Raw genomic sequence first — 19,102 nt, forward strand, 5'->3', positions numbered from 1 at the left:
CAGTACTGTTCGATAGGACCCATCGGAATGATAAAATTTTAACATTTTTTTTTAGTAAAAACAGTTAGAAAACTCCAAATTCAGCATGTTAATGTCTTGTATTTTTGTAAAGTTAAAATGTATTTTAGTCTTCTGTTTCAGTAAATTCAAATGCAGCTTTGATGGTTGTAATTATTGTTTTAATTATTATAATTATTAAACATTTGATGTTAATATTTGATATTTTTTATTGTGATCATTCAAAATTTGCTTGTTGGAATCATAACCATTTTGGCCATAATCGTTATTGCTATTAACCTCTTAATCATTGATTTGATTAATTGAGTCCCATGATGATATGGGCTAGAATTATTCTTCAGTGACCCATGCTTGTCATTAAAGAGGGGCAGTGGGGTAGCCTAGTGGTTAAAGCGTTGGCTCGTCACGCCGAAGACCCGGGTTCGAATCCCCACATGGGTACAATGTGTGAAGCCCATTTCTGGTGTCCCCCGCCGTGAAGTTGCTGGAATATTACTAAAAGCAGCGTAAAACCAAACTCAGTCAGTCAGTCAGTCAGTCAGTCAGTCAGTAAAGGGTGGTCAGGTGGTAAGGCTTATTGACTGGGTTGATGCATGCCATTGTATCCCAGTTGTGTAGATCAATGCTCATACTGTCAGTCATTGGATTGTCTGGTCTGGATTATCGTCATACAGCTGGAATATTCTTGTTCTTATCATTACTTCTTGTAATTGTCAATTTCATGTTGTACTTCCCCTTGCCTTGTTAATTGGTGGCCCAGTGGCGAATGTGGTTGCTGATCATGCAGATGTCCCTTGTTTGATTCCGTAGTCATGATGAACCGAACAGCTCACCATCAAAAACAGAAATACTGCACTTGCCAAGGCTTGTTTCTGGTGTGGTGGGGTAGCCTAGTGGTTAAAGCGTTCACTCATCACACCCAAGACCGGGTTCGATTCCCCACATGGGTACAATGTGTGTAGCCCATTTCTGGTGTCCCCTGCCGTGATATTGCTAGAATATTGCTAAAAGCGGCGTAAAACTAAACTCACTCACTCACTGATGTTTTTTGGTTATTCTGTAATATTGCTTACTGCAGTATCAAATTACTTCACATTGAGATATTACTTTACCCATTGTATCTGTGAGAACATGTTGCACACTGAGCACACAGCATCTTAGTTTTTCCAGGTGAATTTGTAAATATTGAGCAGTAAAAAATTTAAAATTTCAAAAATGTCATGACCATTTTAGTAAAATAAAATTTAAAAGATTATTTACATTATCACATCCACCATCAGAACCATGTATAAAACTACCACCATCACCATCAACATCAACGGCAACAGCACCACCACATCCTCACCACCACCACCTTTACCATCACCCAGCTATCATCCTTGCCATGGCTCTTGCCACCATCACCATCATCAGCACCACTTTAACAACCATCATCATCCCGCCACATCGTGCTGCCATCACCACCTCCATCATCAAACACTGCCATCACCTTACCATCTTGGCTACCACCACTTTGCCATCATTACCACCTCCATCATCAACACCAAACTCCATCATCTGCAACCAATGAACATCATCATCCATCATCATCTCCATCATCAATACCACCATCAACCACCACTTCATCAACACAGCCATCATCATCACATCAATGCCATCACATCAACATAACCACCATCAACCATCACCATCATCATCATCATCATCATCAATGCCATCCATCAACACAACCATCATCATCATCATCACCATCACCATCATCATACCATCATCAATCACCATCACCATCAACACAACATCATCAACACACACCATCACCTTGCCACCATCATCATCATCAATGCCATCACCATCAACACAACCACCATCAACACCACCATCACCATCAACACCACCACCATCAACACACCACCACCATCAACACACCACCACCATCATCAACACACCACCACCACCACCGCATCCAAGTGATACTCTCCACCCATCATGTCCTTGCACATGGCTGCATGCTGTCGTTTGTAGGTATCAGTCTGACGAGTTATTTTCACGCTGATCAATATAATCCTGTCTTTAAAATGCCCACAATAAACAAGGTGAATAGCCCATGTCTGACATCACACCCGCATCAAGATTAGCTTGCCCCGATCAATTTGCGTATTCTGATATTAGTTACACTTTGACTGTTATTCAACTTCAAAGGACACATACCTTTTTGTAAGTGTCATATAAACACGACAAATCAATTGATGTATTATCATAGTAACTGTCCTGGAATACTGCTTCAATTTGTATTTTTATCGCCCATTAGAAAAAATCATTTGCTAAGTGCCATTGGGCGAAATGAGCATGCTATTATGGAGGTTTGCTTCAAAATGAGAGGAGTCAAAAAGAGCAAAAATTGGATAGTTGTATTCGTGTTGGCGTGAAAAACATCATTGATGGCTTGAGGTCTTTGTTTGACCGTCTGCTTGATTAGATCTCACGTTTAAGTGGCTGTGATTGCCGTGTGTCGATAAATAGATCTAGAGACGCTTCGTGACATTGTTATTGTCTCCGTGGATCAATCAGATGAAAATTTAATGGCTATTAAGCTACGGATGATGATATCAAGTGTCCGTGATTGTCACAAGGCAGATTATGATGCCAGGCTTCTCGCGGCTTCCTGATTCGTTAATGACACCAAATTGCCGCACGATGCTCAACGACCAACAGATACAATCGCTGTCTGTCGCATCTTCGATGCTGCAATTCAGTGTAATACCTGCACTAGTTAACGACGCACTTTTGCTTTTGTGCGATTATGTTGTGCACTGTCATCTAATTTGTGGCCATTAGCGAACACGGCAAGCTTGAGTCTGAGGAATGATGAGACTGTAGCGTCCAGAAATATCTCTATCAATCAGTGTTCTCCTTTTTTACCGTTTGTACGCTACAGGGCTTGTCAATTACTATTCTTTATCATCGGAGAACAGACTCTACTCACTGCACAAAGGCAGAATCATTCATTGCAATATGAGAGATATTTTTGTCTCTGTTGTGAAATAAAACTTTTATAGCTCTTTAGCAATCAAACACATTAGGCATGTTGATTTCGTTAGAGTGATGTCTTCATTTGTATCTAAATGGAATCTATGAATTTGTTCGTTTGTGTGGAAGATTACATTAAGAAGATAAAGATTTTTTTAAGAAGTGTTGGCTTAGTAGAAGATATTTGCAGCTGGAATCTTTATAATTTTTTGTTGTTGCTTTTATCAATATTTCTTTTGAGAATGGAACATGAACCGACAGGCAGTGGTTGGAAATAATTTGAATGACAAGGCATTTATTCCTAACATAATGATCAAATTAATGATTATGATGATGAATTTTTCTTGAAGTTTGTTGAGAATATTTTCTGCATTAAAAATTGAAACTTAGATGTTGGTACAAGTGAGTAAGGATTCACACCCAACTCTGTCATGTTCCACTTCTATCACAGCCGGAAGACTAGTAATGGGCCTAACACTCCACCATGTTGGGAATCCAACCCGATTGAGGTTCAGGGGTTCAAATCCCATCTTTGTACAACTTGTAGGATGCATATCATGGCATATGTATCAAAGACAGTTAAATAAATCCCTTATTATTCTAATTTTCTTTTAATTCCATAATATTGTCCGATTTCTCTTTAATCTTTCATGAATTCATAGCTGAGTAATTCATCAAATAAATCAGACGATTTTTCTTCAAGTTACTTTTGATACAAACCCTGTCTGTCACAGCTGCTGGTTGTTTAGCACTGTCTTTATTTTCACGAATAATCGACTATTATATGTCATAATTTGAAAACATCACTCCACCAAGCATGGCCTTTCTTTATTGACCACATCAAACATGAGAAAGCCAAACCACAAGCTGTGTCGGACCATCTATAAAATACCAGTAAACCATAGGAACTGATAATACAGTTGATGTCCCGTATGGCCCCAGTAGCACCCTGTCCAATCGTAATATTACCCACCCTCCCGGGTAATACGACAATGATATCCCCCACTCGATCCCAAGTCGTCTGTCACCACTGTCGGTCTTGCCTGAATGCATGCACTATTAACCCACAGACCGTATCATCACGGTTGACATAACCGTCACATCCACCATAGCCAGGTGCCCTTACACCTATTCTTTCTAAGGATGGGTTTTATGAAGTAAAGGCCAGTTGCCATTCATAACCGAGTATTGTTTGTTGTGTCCCGTGTGTTACATAAAGGCAGATGGGTCGAGGTTTCTTTTTTGCTTTTTTACTATGCAGCTGCACCATCGGGTAGCAATAGTGTCCCCGTTGTCAGCCTTTCATTATCTCTCGTATTTATCTCCCAAATCTTACGAGTTCCTGATTGCGATTCCGTACCTCAGTACCCCCCGTTTAATGCACGAGGCCTGTTAAAGATTCTTTTTTCTTCCTGCTTGTCTTTACATCTGAATTCATCATTGTTACCCAAGTCGAGCCGTTCACGAGGTCTCGTGTCGCAGATCAACATTGTCTTCCTTAGTCTTTTCTGTCTTTAAGATTAAAGAGCACCCCATTGCTGTAGCCCTTGATGCGCGGACGGCTTTTTACGTGTATAGCGTTGTGTCTGTCTTTGTTTCTCAACAAGCAGTACGGGCAGGTGATCGCACTACCACACGCTCCAGCCTTCTTTGTTGAAGAGTTTTATATCCTTAAATGATGATTGATACCCATTTATTGTCCTATCTTTGCTCCACTCTTTCATATTTCTATCGTTCTTTATTGGGAAGTACCTCAGCTTCTTTAGAAGCATCGCAAGTGAATTGAAGCAAAGAGTCAGCGAGAAACAGCAGCCTTTGATTTGATTGTGTCATGACTCCTAATTTTGAGACTAACTTTTATTTGTTGTTAAAATAGCCAAATTACCAGTTTGAAACACTGAATCTGATAAAATAGTTTGGAAGAAAGGAACACAAAGAGAGAAAGAGTTTTATTAAATAGATTGCTGGTTCCCTGTAGGAAATGGTTATAATAAAAGGCATTAACCTTGGATAATGTCATAATGAATTCAAATCAGAAATCGTCAACTGTTGCCTCTCTTTCTTCTGTTGGAGTGAATATTTTTGGTTTGAAAAAGACAAACAGAAAAATAAATTATTTTTTTAACGTTTTATGTAGAGCATTTATTGACATTAATTCTTTCTTAAAGACATTGATATTAATGTGTTTTATCTCTCTTTGTCGAATACGACAAATACTGGTATGTTATAGAGCTATGAGAGAAGTTTCAGTTTGCAATACATGTATAACACATGTATGCTTTCAACTTACCGTTTTACATGATGGTCATGTGACACAATATACAGGTCATGACTATTTGTTTCTATTTCTCTACATTTTGCTCACCCAAGGGTTTAGTTACTATGGAAACATATTATGTCATCTATTGTATTATGATGTGACAGCATTCCAGTCTGGTGAAAAGGAAAGAGACTGCTTAAATTTATATGGGACTTTGATTTTTTAACATTTTATTTAACATTTTAAATGTTATTTGTTTCCAATTTCTTAAGGGTATTTGGTATTTTGATAATGAGAAATTTAACATTTGATAACTCTGGTTCACACTGTCAGTCCCAAAAAAAATTTCCAATCATCAGATATTTTTAATAAAATAAACAATATGAAAAGTACTATTTTCACACCCTGCCTGGAAAGTATGAGTCAGTATTTTTGGCAAAGATTATTTTTGTACTCATGACAACATGTCTGTTTCAGAGGAGGGTGATGCTGAATGTGAAAGTGTTGATGCCACAGACCACCACAAGATTTCCCACAATCCTGCTGACATGAAGTCCGAAAGCCTTCCCGTCTACATACCCGAAGATATCCCGATTCCAACAGACTTCGAACTCCGGGAATCACAGGTTTACCCTGGGCTAGGGGTATGGAGTCGTATTGACCTTCCGGCACATCAGAAAGTTGGGCCTTTTGCTGGTGTCCTCAAAGCCTCTGTCTCAGATCCGTCGTGTGCTTGGGAGGTAAGGCCATCTTCTATGTTTTGGGGGTGAATGAGCCAAAGAGGCCACAAATACTGTGCAGAGTTGTGTCCCTTAGTCATTCTGGGATCTGTTGACTGGGGGTTAGATTCTAAGATTCAGGGACCACTTGCACAAAATGATCTTAGCATGTAAGGTCTCTTCCATACTTAACATAGACTTACAGTAGTCTTAACATTATGATTGTTTTGTGCATGTGGTCCCAGATTTTTATCCTTGGTGTCAGCTTCAAATCTGTGATCAAGGCGTATTCAATTACCTAAGCAGAGTTATCTGCCTTGGTCATGCCAGGATCCTAATGAATCTCAACATGGTTATGCTGTCCAGGATGGACAAACTGATGATCGATGAAATGAGCAACAATTCAGAGATTGAGTGAGTGAGTGAGTTTAGTTTAATGCCACACTCAACAATATGCCAGCGATATGGTGGCAATCTGGAATAATCTTGACCAGACAATCCTGTGATCAACAGCATGAGCATCAATCTATGCAATTGGGATATAATGACATGTGTCAACCAAATCAGCAAGCCTGACCACCAAATCCTGTTAGTCGCCTCATGCGACAGAATTGAAGACCAATTCTAACCCGGATCTTCACGGGTGATAATGATCTTGGACCTGCATCACTCTGGGTTTTCCAATGACATGGCTGACATGCCATGAGTGAGTGAGTGAGCTAGGTTTTACGCTGCTTTTAGCAATATTCCAGCAATATCACAGCAGGGGACACCAGAAATGGGCTTCACACATTGAACCCATGTGGGGAATCGAACCCGGGTCTTCAGCGTGACGAGCGTACACCTTAGCCACTAGGCTACCCCACCGCCCCCTGACATACCATGATTAGACTGTATAATGTACATACTCACCCGCATTCTTCTGGTCAGAAGGTTTTGTTCAAAACTATGATTTTATCTTCATGTTTATTTGTCAAGATTTTCTTTTGTCCGTCATTGCAAACTTTGACATTGTGAAACTTTGTGGCAGACTCGTTTCTTCCCTTCAGAACCTGATATCCTCAAGTATTTGAAACAATTCACTGTCTATGTTACTGAGGGGGATTTTGTGGAGGTTTTTCGATGGAATGAAGTCCTGGGATTGTCATGCAATATTGCCCCAATTTATTGGATGACTTGACCTTGGTTCAGATAAAATAAACAAGGTGTATAAATCCTCATTTCACAAACACCCGACTCTGAAACTCGATACCTAGTGTTCTTTAAATACAGTATTCCTGAAATGAGCTGTTCTTTCATCACGTTTCAATGACATTTATCAAGGAATTCTACACAAACCCGCTTATATCAATAAACACGTTCTTGTCCATAGTAACAGTGATATTCTGATATCAACCTAGTGCACTTAACGACCTCGATGTGGTGTCGATGTTGATTCTGAATATCAAAACGGCTTCGGTACGATAGACACCCTTACAAAACTGACATAATATTTTGATGATGTGGATCCAGTTTTCTTTGACGATTAAGCCGCGATATTCTGTTCTCCATGCTTTATCAGTGCGACACGGGCCTATGAATAACTCAACACCAGGGTTTGTTCAGCCAATCATATGTTGTTGTCATCTCTGTATCGATGATAACGGTTCCCGGATACATCAAAGGTGTAACTGAACTAGCAATCATACAACAGATAGGATTATGTCCCCTGATGACAGTTTCTATTCAATTTGACCCCTGACCTAGTGTCTCCACTGAGCACCATATGCTTCGAAACAAATTAATCTCCTCGCATTATTTCGTTAATTGATTTTTCTGATAAATACCAAAGACCCAGCCTAATCACTGATGTTCTGCTGTCAGTTCCTTCACAACTCACCAAGAAGAAATCAGAGATGAAAATAGAAAATGACACTTGTGAAAATTATCCTGTAAGACATCAATATTTAATTTCAATTGCTGAAATGAAAATAGCCCGGAGCAAGTGATTTGTTAAATATTTGGAACCAATGTTATGAAGAAGTTGATGTTTAATCATGTGTAAGAATTAAAAATGACAATTTTGTGTGTGAAAATTATCCTGTTTGAAAAACCTGATATTTAATGTGAATGGCTGTAAAGAAACTAGCTTAAAGCAAGAGATATATGCCATATTTGATGATGTAATGAAAATATTTCATATATACCATTCCTGAAAATGATTACATGAGAAAAAAAAAATTTTGTTCAATAAATATTTTGTTTTAATAAAGGGAGAAAAATCTAGGGGTTTTTTCAATATTTGCCAAAATTTTCTATATGCTTTTGATGGCTATTTTTCTATTCATTCTCAAAAATTCAAATGTTCCCAAAATTTGTTTAATTGATATAATTTGTGACAGTTTCTCACCACTGAATGTGTAAAATGCTAAATTGATTTTATTATTTAAAACAGGACACATTGTGACAATTACGGTAATGGTTTACACTCCTTTTGTTTCTGATATAATTTCGCATTTATGATGATGTTATCAATACAACCGATTATGTAGTTGACCAGTGGTTAGCCGTTAGTGCCCCGAGTTGATTACGGAGGCTTCGTTAAGTGTGCGACCTGTGACCTCTGATGGTCAGCGCAGAGTGAGTGGCGACAACGACATAATTATGATGGATGGTATAATATCAGTAGTTTGTCAGTGTCACTGACACTGCTGACCATCGGGTAAAATTAAATCAATTTTCTCAATTGACAAGCCATAAATTATAAGTGCCAAATTTCCTAATTTTCATCTGAGATATTTATTTTGTGGATGCATATTTCTGTGTTTGTAATGTAAATTTGAGTAGCTTTGATACTCTTTTAACTTCGGCCATGATATTGGTTTTGTGATTACACTTTAGCCTCACAGGCTCATTAAAAACTATGACAGCATGTAAACAGGCAGAAAATTGTGTGAATATAAGAGGAAGGTGCATTAAAAAGCTATTTGCCCAACTGCATGTTTGTCCCGACTTTGTAAATAAATCTCTTTCTTCATGCTGACTATATACAAAAAGTGTTTTAACTTTAATCTGGTTGGGCAGGTGAAAATTTAACAATTCATCCGATGGTGATAACTTTTGTATTGTATCGTGATAACCAGTCATTGTATACTGAAGAAGAATAGTTGTATGACGATAGCACTTTAACCCTGTCAAACCAATAATAATTGTCCAAATAATGTCCATGATTTCTAAACTTAGGCTCAGGATAAAAAGTTATCTCAAACTTCCTTTCAGTTATTTTGGGTGTATATTCATATCTGATTTCTGATTGGCTATTTGTTTGTGAAACCAACTGTGATTGGTCAATAGTTGGCTCTTAGTTTGTCATCATTCACAAGTTTGGGCTGTTCCTTGTAAAAGCATGGGAACCGAATTCTGACAAACACGCAAATTTGTCTGAATTGTGTAAAGTTGAGTTGGTGGTTGTTCGTGAATGATCTCGAGTTGACACAGGCGACGCAAGGTTTGATATTACAACACTAGAATGTGATCCGGCAGCGGTGAGGACGACGGTACGGTAACATCATTGACTATCTGCCGATGTGTTATCGACACATTTAACTTGAATAAAGAAAAGGTTTAGCTGAATTTGCAGTAGACTTAGCCTCAGATTTTACTTGTCTATCGGCAGAGACTGGGAACAGGGATGACCTGTTGACTCAGACAGACAGACAAACAGACAGACAGGTTGACAAGCTGGAAAAATACAAAGCATGTTAATCTGTCAAACTGTTGTATTGAAGGAGGAATTGTTCTAACATATCCTTTTTAATTTATCTTGTTATGAGGATCTCCTGTCTGGCTTTTTCACACATTTCTCGGGGGTGAGGGGGTGGGGGTCCATGTGCGTGTTTTGGGGAGAGTTAGGGTAGTGTTGTGGTTAATGCAGACCTGGGTTCGACACCTGACTGGTTGCAATGTATTAAGTTCTTGTCCCATGTGAAGAAATCTACAGCAGTGTTAAGTCTTGTACTCACTCACTCACTCCACTCCACTCCACTCCACTCCACTCCACTCCACTCCACTCCACTCCACTCCACTCCACTCCACTCCACTCCACTCCACTCCACTCCACTCCACTCCACTCCAAAAGTCATACATATACTATGAATTCAAATATTTCAGAAGCATTCCTATGTCATATTAACCAAAGTGATAGAAATAGAAGTTATTTGTTTATTAGTTTTCAGGTAAACATTATTTCTCTTTCTGATTTTTAACCCTCAAGATAACATCACATCCATATCTACAGATAACCACCCAATATACTGCTGTTGCGTTTACCTTGCCGAGCCCCGAGTCCAATATTGGCATTCTGATATGCCTGTTTATGTAGTGTACGTTTTACTTTTCAAAGCCTCCTAACACAGTCTATATATGTCTGTCATACCACTAACCCCAAGCACAGTGTATTTGCCTTGTAACGAGACATGCGAAGAAAATCACTACCACATTGCAAGATCCAAACCACCCATGTTGTCGACCCGCCCAGTGCTCCCCCGTACGGTGCCCAGAGCTTTCTCTACAAGGTCCTAGAAGGGATAGAACATTGACTGTATGTATTGTCCCGAATACACCCATTTATGTGTGTGTATCCTGCATGGAGAAGTCATCGACTTGCCGAAATGTCATCTAATATTTGTTTGGTCTCGTTTATCTGTCCCTGTTGGTGATAATTCCTTCCAAGCGGTTGCCAGATATCAGAGATGGAATTTGTTGACTTTTGTCTTTTTCATGCATGGTTTTTGAGTATTATACTTTAAAATCTTGGCGACTAATTCTCGATGCTAGGAGGGAAGTCATTGCTTTAAGACACGTCAGGTTTTTTGTTTGAGACTGCGCCCCGTGCACCCGTGGTAAGGTTTGCTTAAAGCGTAGAGAAGAATTTGATTGTTTGCTGACAGATCTGCGGCTTATTTGTCGTGTGTGGAGAGTTACTGAGATCTACAAGATAAGGCATTCTACAGTTCACAGGTATACGAACTGTCCTCGTGTGTTAGTGCAATGGTGCTTGGCTGTTCGGAAGATGTTATAAATCTACATTTAGATGTGATATTTCGATACACCTGTGCACCCTCTACCCTCGTTACGTTAAGCGAGGGCAGGTGTAAATGGATAGAGAAGATCAACACACTCGTATCCTGCCACGTTCAGTCATAACAGGGTGTCTTACTATTCTTTCAAGTCAGAAAGAGGTTCCTTGAAAAGTTTGCAATATGCATTGGATATACTTGAACCTTTCACTGTTACTGTTTCAAACAATGCCCTCATGGAGAAAAAAGTTAAATTAAAGAATTATTTATGGCTATTGGAATTATTTTTTTTACCTTTGTACTTTTTGAATTTAGGGAATTAAATCAAATTATATCAAGAGCCGATTTTTTATGCTTTTCAGGTAATACTTTTGGCTTTTGAAGAAGGGGGGATATGTTTGAAATGGGAGTAGATCTGGCATAATTGGTAGAATCAAGTCCATTCAGCTTCAGTTCGGAAGTAGAGTTTAACTAAACATTCTGTCAACCTTTGTCAGGCCACAATAAATTTATTATTCGATTTTCATCCAGAAAAAAAATATTTCTTGTTTGTTTCTGTTTTTAAAAAAATAATAAAGCATTTTCTATCGTTTAACTATCAATGTGAAGTATTGTTTGTTTGTTTCAAAAATGTTAAAGCATTTTCTATCCATCAACTATCAATGTGAAGCATTATTTCTTTCTTTCTTTCTTTCAAAAATGTTAAAGCATTATCTATCCATTAACTATCAATGTGAAGTATTGTTTGTTTGTTTGTTATAGAAATAATAAGAACAAGGTGTTCCAAAAGACCTGTGCAGTGTACTTCAGCCTATCCTGACTTGACTTTTGTAAGGATAGAGTTCTTGCACATCCATGGACTTGTGTTCAGTATAAACTGATAACCAGTAGAAACATTTAAAGCTCCCCATCTACCACACCATCACCTCTGTGATGTAGGGGACAGAATGTCTCCACTGAGAGCAGAGGGTCAATGGTTTCATTAACAGCAAAATCAGACTGAAATATGTTAAACGATGGTGTTTGTTGTTTCCCTTCCTTGTACTTTGCATTATGGGATACTGGTTGGCTTGGAGTCTGTTTACTGTGTTTAAGTTGGGTATCTGTCTCAAACTGTGGTCATTATAACGCTTCTTCATGATACATGGTCATAAACCCTGGGAATCTGTGGCGCCATAATAACGCACACATCTTCATGATACCATGGTTTTGGTTAAACCGCGGGTAATCTGTGGCTGCGCATTAGTGTGGGAATTGGTTGAAATCTCAAAAGGCTTCATTGCCCATCATCATCGAAAAATCACACATCTTCATGTCCAATCCATCATGCTTCCAGCTGAATTGAATAATAGGTAGCATATCATGAACATAAATGGAGGAATTCAGTCACAATTGAAGTGATTATCATGTCTGGTGATGTTAGATTGCACTAAAACAGTTTCCTATGTTCATGTATCTATTTTCATTTGCAAAGTTTGTTTTTCCATCTATTTTCATTTGCAAAGTTTGTTTTTGACCTCTGACGATGCAACATAGTTTTGACTGGGGACAATACATGAAATAGCTTTTCTGCTATATCCATGGAAAATACGATTTACTTTGCCTTTAATCTGTGTTATGTGTAACCTGGGTGTCTCATCATGAAATCGACATTAGTCCAGAGCAGCACGGATGCACACACACATGTACATGCACATACACATGTCACACACACATACATGCACACACACATGCATGCACATAGTTTCATTGCATGCACACACACACACACACACGCATATCAGTGTGCAAGACCAGTAATCTTGAATGCAAGAAAAAACCTGTTTCATCTAATCTCACATGCAAATACACCTCTCAAAGAAGCAAATGTCAATTCCTTATCAAATCTGAACCTTTTGTTCTGATAGCTATCTAAAATGAACTTAAATATCAGCAGCTTAGCAGCAAATTTCCTATGTTTAATGCCAGCAGTTAGGATTTCATTTTTGCTTGTCTAAAACTTCCTATTCGATTTCTTTGTCTGAATCAGATCTGTTTAAATCTTCAGACAAGAAAATTATGCAGGTGAAAAGCTGATCCCTCAAGATTTCATCAGATAGTCCCAGGTGTATAGAGAACTTAATGATGAAGTCAACCTAGAGAAAGTGGACTTCATTCAAAGCCTTTCTTTGAATGTTCAATGACCATTCTTCTGTGTGTGAGAACACGATTTTAGCTATTTTCTCAACACCTTAATGAAAGAACCGCTTGTAAAAACTCTGATTAGATACACAGATTGGCACTAATGACTTGGAATGGTTAGACGGTGAAATAAAGAGCACAGAATACATCCTAGCTACCAGCCTCGATTAGTCAAGTTTGGACGTGGTCGCCATGATTAATCAGGCTTTCAGGTAATCAGCGGTTATCGCAGGTAATAAATTCAGGCAGAGCTGGACGGGTCTGTCTGAGAAATGGTTGTGGTATTGAGAGGACTTCCTATTGATGTGGTTCTCACCTGTGTTACCTGCGATTTGATTACAGGTACGCAACACATCAAAGTCTCCTCAGTCACATTTACCTGTCGTATATACCTGTCTGACTATACATTGAATGGACGACTATACATTGAATGGACAATGACATCTTGATCAGGTTGTTTTCATTAGGCACTTTTTTAGCACTTTTGAAATTCACCTGTACATAGAAGCAACAATGAGTTAGCAGAAAGACGAGACTTTTTTAAAACATGGTTAACTAAACCTCCAAATCTAAAAAATTCAAAAGTGATACTACTAAATGGAAAGCAATGTTTTTATTTTTATAGAAATAAAAGGAATGTTATTTTTATAACAATCATTCTTAGCCACATGTTTAAATGTATTTATATAGATATGCTAAGAGTGATAGTTTCATATATTATTGTAAGTACTGTCATTAAAACCTGTTGAATATTGAATAAAAATTAAATTTGATAAATGTATTTTCTGTTTTCACCTTCTCACCTTAGTTTGGACAAATATCTGTACCCCAAAATAGAGTCTGGCCTTTTTTTATCCTTATATGTTTTAATCTAAGAGGTACGTTACATTGAGTATACAGGGTCACGTTGAATTTTGGTGACTTTGGATTTGGGGGATCGTACTTTCAGGAAGTGACTTTGAAAATTAGTTTAACTTTGTTTATGTACATTTTAAGACAGTAAAAATATCACAGACGTATGCTTCCCTACAGGTGTCAGAACTTTTTTTACAAAGGTTAATGTGATGTCAGGTTTAAAGTTTAATTTCTTCCTGTTTTCTCAATGAGGAATGACATGGTATTAGTGAGTGAGTGAGTGAGTGGGTGCGTTTAGCTTTACACCGCTTTTAGCAATATTCCAACAATATCACACCAGGTCACACATTGTACCTATCCATGTTGGGAATTGAACTCGGTCTTCGGCAAAACAGTGAACGCTTTAACCACAAGGCTACCCCACCGCCCCACAAATTTTTAGAGTTAATTTCTTCAACTCATATATAGTGTTATCACCATAAGGATTGACATGGCAATAACTCGACACTAAAAATGTATTTGATCATTTTATGACTGTGAAATTGTGAAACTGACAGTATTGGAGCCGTATTTCACAATAGTTACACATCATTTAACAGTTAGGGGTGTCAAGTCTAGTGCGTTGTATGACATTCTGGTGTCATATGAATACCACTTTCTCATGTGTACTTGAGCAGTGTAAAAAGTACATTCTCCTATGTGACAGACTCATTGTTTGCGTCTGAGAATATAACCAACGTGGGTGCAATTAGCAGATTTCTTCAATCATGTCAGGTAAAAGACGGCCAGGTGACCTGATGATTGGTCGTTACAGGTGATCATATCTCATTAACAGGTGAGCATGTCCGTTCCTCATCTTACTATACCTTTCACAGGTGGGACATTACAGTCATCGTAATTCCCTGTCAATAATTTCTTAAAAGTCATAAAGATATTTGTCTCATTTGCTGGTATTGTCGTTCAGGACATTTAGCTGGGTTTCCCACAGTTTGCATCAAGAAAGGTATTTCTTTGTCAAATTTGAGAAACTGTATCTTTGGGAGAAGGGGTCAGTGGGTGTAAGGGCTGAGGGTAGTGAGACGGGGTAGAGGTGTAACATTATAGGGTCATTCCGTAAAATGCAGATGTGAGCAAAGGGTGTTAACACAGGCTTTATTGTGTGAAGGGTTCCCTCCGAACGAAACAAAACACAGTATTTTGTAGCTAGTCTTAGGAGTCTGGCAGTTTTTTTATATTCTTTTACAAAGTTTTATGAAAGAGAAATATTTGTCAAAGGTGTAGATTAGGATTCTGAAATGAGATAAAAAAACTTTAAATATTTTTTTAATATTCGAATTTTTTAGACTTTTCAATTTAAAGTAAACAATTTTGCAAATTATTAGTAAGAATATTAAATGAACTGATTGCTCTTGTTCTCAGATGCTTCCAATTAAGCTGCCTTTAAATGTTTAAAAATTGGGGAGATATATATTTCATCTATTTTGGGCGTCATTTATATTTTTCACACTAACTTGCATAATAGATATATATATTTCTTCATACATATTTTAGTACGTGTTTATTTTTCCCATTATTACGAAAGAGATATGTGTCTATAATTATCCCAACATGAAGTTAATTGTGTCTATTGTGAAACCCGAGCTGCAATTTACACTGGGATGATTTGAGGGGTCAACAAGGTGTCGGTGATGAAGACATCTAATTATCTGCCACTAATTAACAGTCAGAGTTTAATTACCACAGTTAATGTGCTTGACCTTTCCTGAACACTTATCTCATTTTGTTTGCTCTTGCACAACTCAGATCAAACGCAAGTTAAAGGTTTCCTGCAATTTTTGTAAACTCGATTCTAGTTGTTCGTATTATACATGAGGCTGGAGTTTTTTAAAAATGGACTGACTGAGTTTGGTTTTACGTCGCTTTTAGCAATATTCCAGCAACATCAATGCGGGGACACCAGAAATGGGCTTCACACATTGTGCCCATGTGGGGATTCGAACCCGGTCTTCGGTGTGACGAATAACGCTTTAACCATTAGGCTACCCCAATCCCCTTAAAAATGGATGTTGGGTGGATTCAGTGTGCGATGAGTATTTCGTGCTGTGTGGTTGTAATTTTGGTTCCTGATAGTCCTCCAGAGAAAGGAAGTTCGGTTTTTCACCACTGTCATCTTTTTTTTCAAAATGTCCCAGGGGACACCAGAAATGGGCTTCTGACATATTGCATCCATGTGAGGAATGAAACCCATGTCTTATGTGTGACAAGCAAATGCTTCAACCACTTGGCTACCTGACTGCCCTTTGCCTTACAGGGTAGCATGAGGTATCCAAGTGGTTAAAGTGGCTCAGTCATTACACTAAAGACCCGGGTTCGCTTCCCCACATGTGTACTATGTGTGAAGCCAATTTCTGGTGTCCCCTGCCATAATATTGCTGGAATGTTGCTAAAATCGGCTTAAAACCATATTCACTCACTCACTCATTACACCGAACACCTGTGTTGTGTCCCCAAAATGGGTACAATGTCTGAGGCCCAATTTTGGTGATCTTTGGTGACATTGCAGAAATAATGCCATACCGACAAGGACACTTACTCACTCACTCACTCCTTTCCCTTCCCTTCCCTTCCCTCCCTTCCCTTCTTCTTCCCTCCCCTCTTCTTCCCTCCCTCCCCTCCCCTCCATCCACTCCCACCATCTCCCACTCCTTCCTATGATTCCATTTGCAAAATCTGTGCCCTTAAGGTTACTATTAAACAATATCAAATTAATCATTAACACAAGATAGCAGTTTGACTCATTGCTTTATTGCTGAAATAATGCCCGTACATTTGCTAACTCACTCACTCACTTTGAGGTCATGTGACTGCAGATGATGACGCTCAATAATGGAAGACTATGTTGCCATTTGCTGTCAGTTATTCTTCATTTACGAACATGATATCAATTACTTAAATGATTAAGTTCAATGCTTAATGATACATATTTAAATTTTAGAATTGAGAATTTTAAGTTTATTTTTTCAATAAACAAATTTTCAAGTGGTAAAATAATTGAAATACACAATGTGCTAACTCTCCCCAACCTCAATGTGTACTAAATGTAAACAAAACATCTTGTATATTTTGTGTCCGTCTCATCTGTTCACCAGAAGGTCTGAAATCGACAAGACCATCATGTCATATGTTGTTAGGGGAATAGTTCCGTACATTCTACCACAAAGGCTTCTTGTTCTACCTTGCTTGTGGCTAGGGGATGTTTAGCTAGTCATCGCAAATCACATTTACACTCTTTTAAAGAAGAAACCGGGCCACATGGAATGCATTTTCTAATTAAAGACACGATGATATTACAAATAAAATATGGTCGCAGGTATGTTACCCATATGTGGACATAGAAGTAAAAAGCTGGAGGCTTGGATAGACAATTTGTCCTGATGTGAAATATCTAGAATTCCTCCTTTCCTTGCCTTTTACAAAGTTGACAAATGGTGGAAGATGGCTGATTGGTCCAAGACATGTTCAGCTGTCTAAACACAGAGCATAGGGTGTGATCACCAGCATTTTTGTATTATACACGGCCATTTTAAATTATTCTCATTCTGTAGTCATCTTTGTTCGACTTTAAATTGCTAATGATCTACATGCCAGCACGGCCCTTGCACTCAACTGATTGTCGTCCATTTTAAACCCTGCAGGAAGAAAAAAAAGATTAATGACATATTTTTATGGGTTTCTCACCAAATTTACATTCAATATGAAAATAAACCACTGGGCTTAGGAACTTAAAACAGATGTCATATCAATTTGTACTGATGGAAACTTACAAATTATTCTAATTTGGTCTGTTTGTTTTAAAAACTGTGATTAAGTGGCTCATAAATTAGAATTATTTATTTCTTGTATCCAAAAGAGGTTTAAATTTTTAGGCTTATTGGAATTGAGGTCAAAAAGTTAATAGATGTATTTATATGTATATGTATGTATACCTGTTTATTTCTACTTATTGCTAATATATTTAAAGTTAAACTTTATCAAAACTTCAATGAAAAGAATTTTAATTTTTTCAATGTTAGGATCTCTTACCAGGATTCAAAGAGTGATATATACATGTTTAAGTATCATACAACTTGTTGGTAATATCATTTATTATTACGAACCATTCTACGCATGTCTAAAACTTATAAATTTGAAAAATGGGAACAATTTGAAAATACAAGCAAACATCAATTTCAATATTTATCCATAAGTTTCCATCTGAAAAAGTCAACTTTTGATGTGATGTACAGTTTCAATGTTAAAAGGTATATGGGGAGGGGAGGTAGCCTTATGGTTAGAGCATCCGCTCATCACGCTGAAGACCCAGGTTCGATTCCCCACATGGGTACAATGTGTGAAGCCTATTTCTGGTGTCCCCTGCTGTGATATTGCTGGAATATTGCTAAAAGCAGAATAAAACCCAACTCACTCACTCATGTTAAAAGGTTACAACCTTTAATTGACATAATTTTACTCTGGATGTGATCAACCTTCAGCATTGAATGGGTACCCGATAGGATCAATTTTGATTTAAAAAATGCATAGAGTGAGGAGTACAGCTCTGTATACATGGATTCTTGGCAACAAGATGAAATGCAAGGAAGTTCCTGGCAGTTCTGAAAACCTTCCTTGGTGTGTTTTGTTTTGATAACATTTAAGCAGTGGTACTATGATTTAAGTGTTTTCTAACAGAAAAGGTCAAAATGTGCTCAGTTACATTTTAGTGGGTGGGGGTCCGTGTCCAACTTCAGACCACAACATAATGGTTAGTGTTCAGAATTGGGCTGTGGTTCCTTCACAAATGCAGATCTGCACTGTGGTTCCTTCACAAATGCAGATCTGCGCTGTGGTTCCTTCACAAACGCAGATCTGTGCTGTGGTTCCTTCACAAATGCAGATCTGCACTGTGGTTCCTTCACAAATGCAGATCTGTGCTGTGGTTCCTTCAC

At 38.1% G+C, this 19,102-nt stretch overlaps 1 protein-coding gene across 4 annotated transcripts in view; it reads left to right on the plus strand.

Annotated features, from left to right (window-relative positions):
• The window catches only part of LOC124271401 (histone-lysine N-methyltransferase PRDM16-like), a 137,222-nt gene that overhangs the window by 57,050 nt on the left and 61,070 nt on the right, over window positions 1-19,102 (plus strand). For all 4 annotated transcript variants that reach the window (XM_046706544.1, XM_046706546.1, XM_046706543.1 and 1 more), the window contains exon 2: window positions 5,783-6,045. In XM_046706544.1, the coding sequence (XP_046562500.1) occupies window positions 5,783-6,045 (263 nt within the window). The remainder of the gene's footprint in view (window positions 1-5,782; window positions 6,046-19,102) is intronic.

The sequence above is a fragment of the Haliotis rubra genome, unplaced genomic scaffold, assembly GCF_003918875.1.
Source record: "Haliotis rubra isolate DU_JTF1 unplaced genomic scaffold, ASM391887v1 Scf16, whole genome shotgun sequence".
Taxonomy (NCBI): Eukaryota; Metazoa; Mollusca; class Gastropoda; order Lepetellida; family Haliotidae; genus Haliotis; species Haliotis rubra.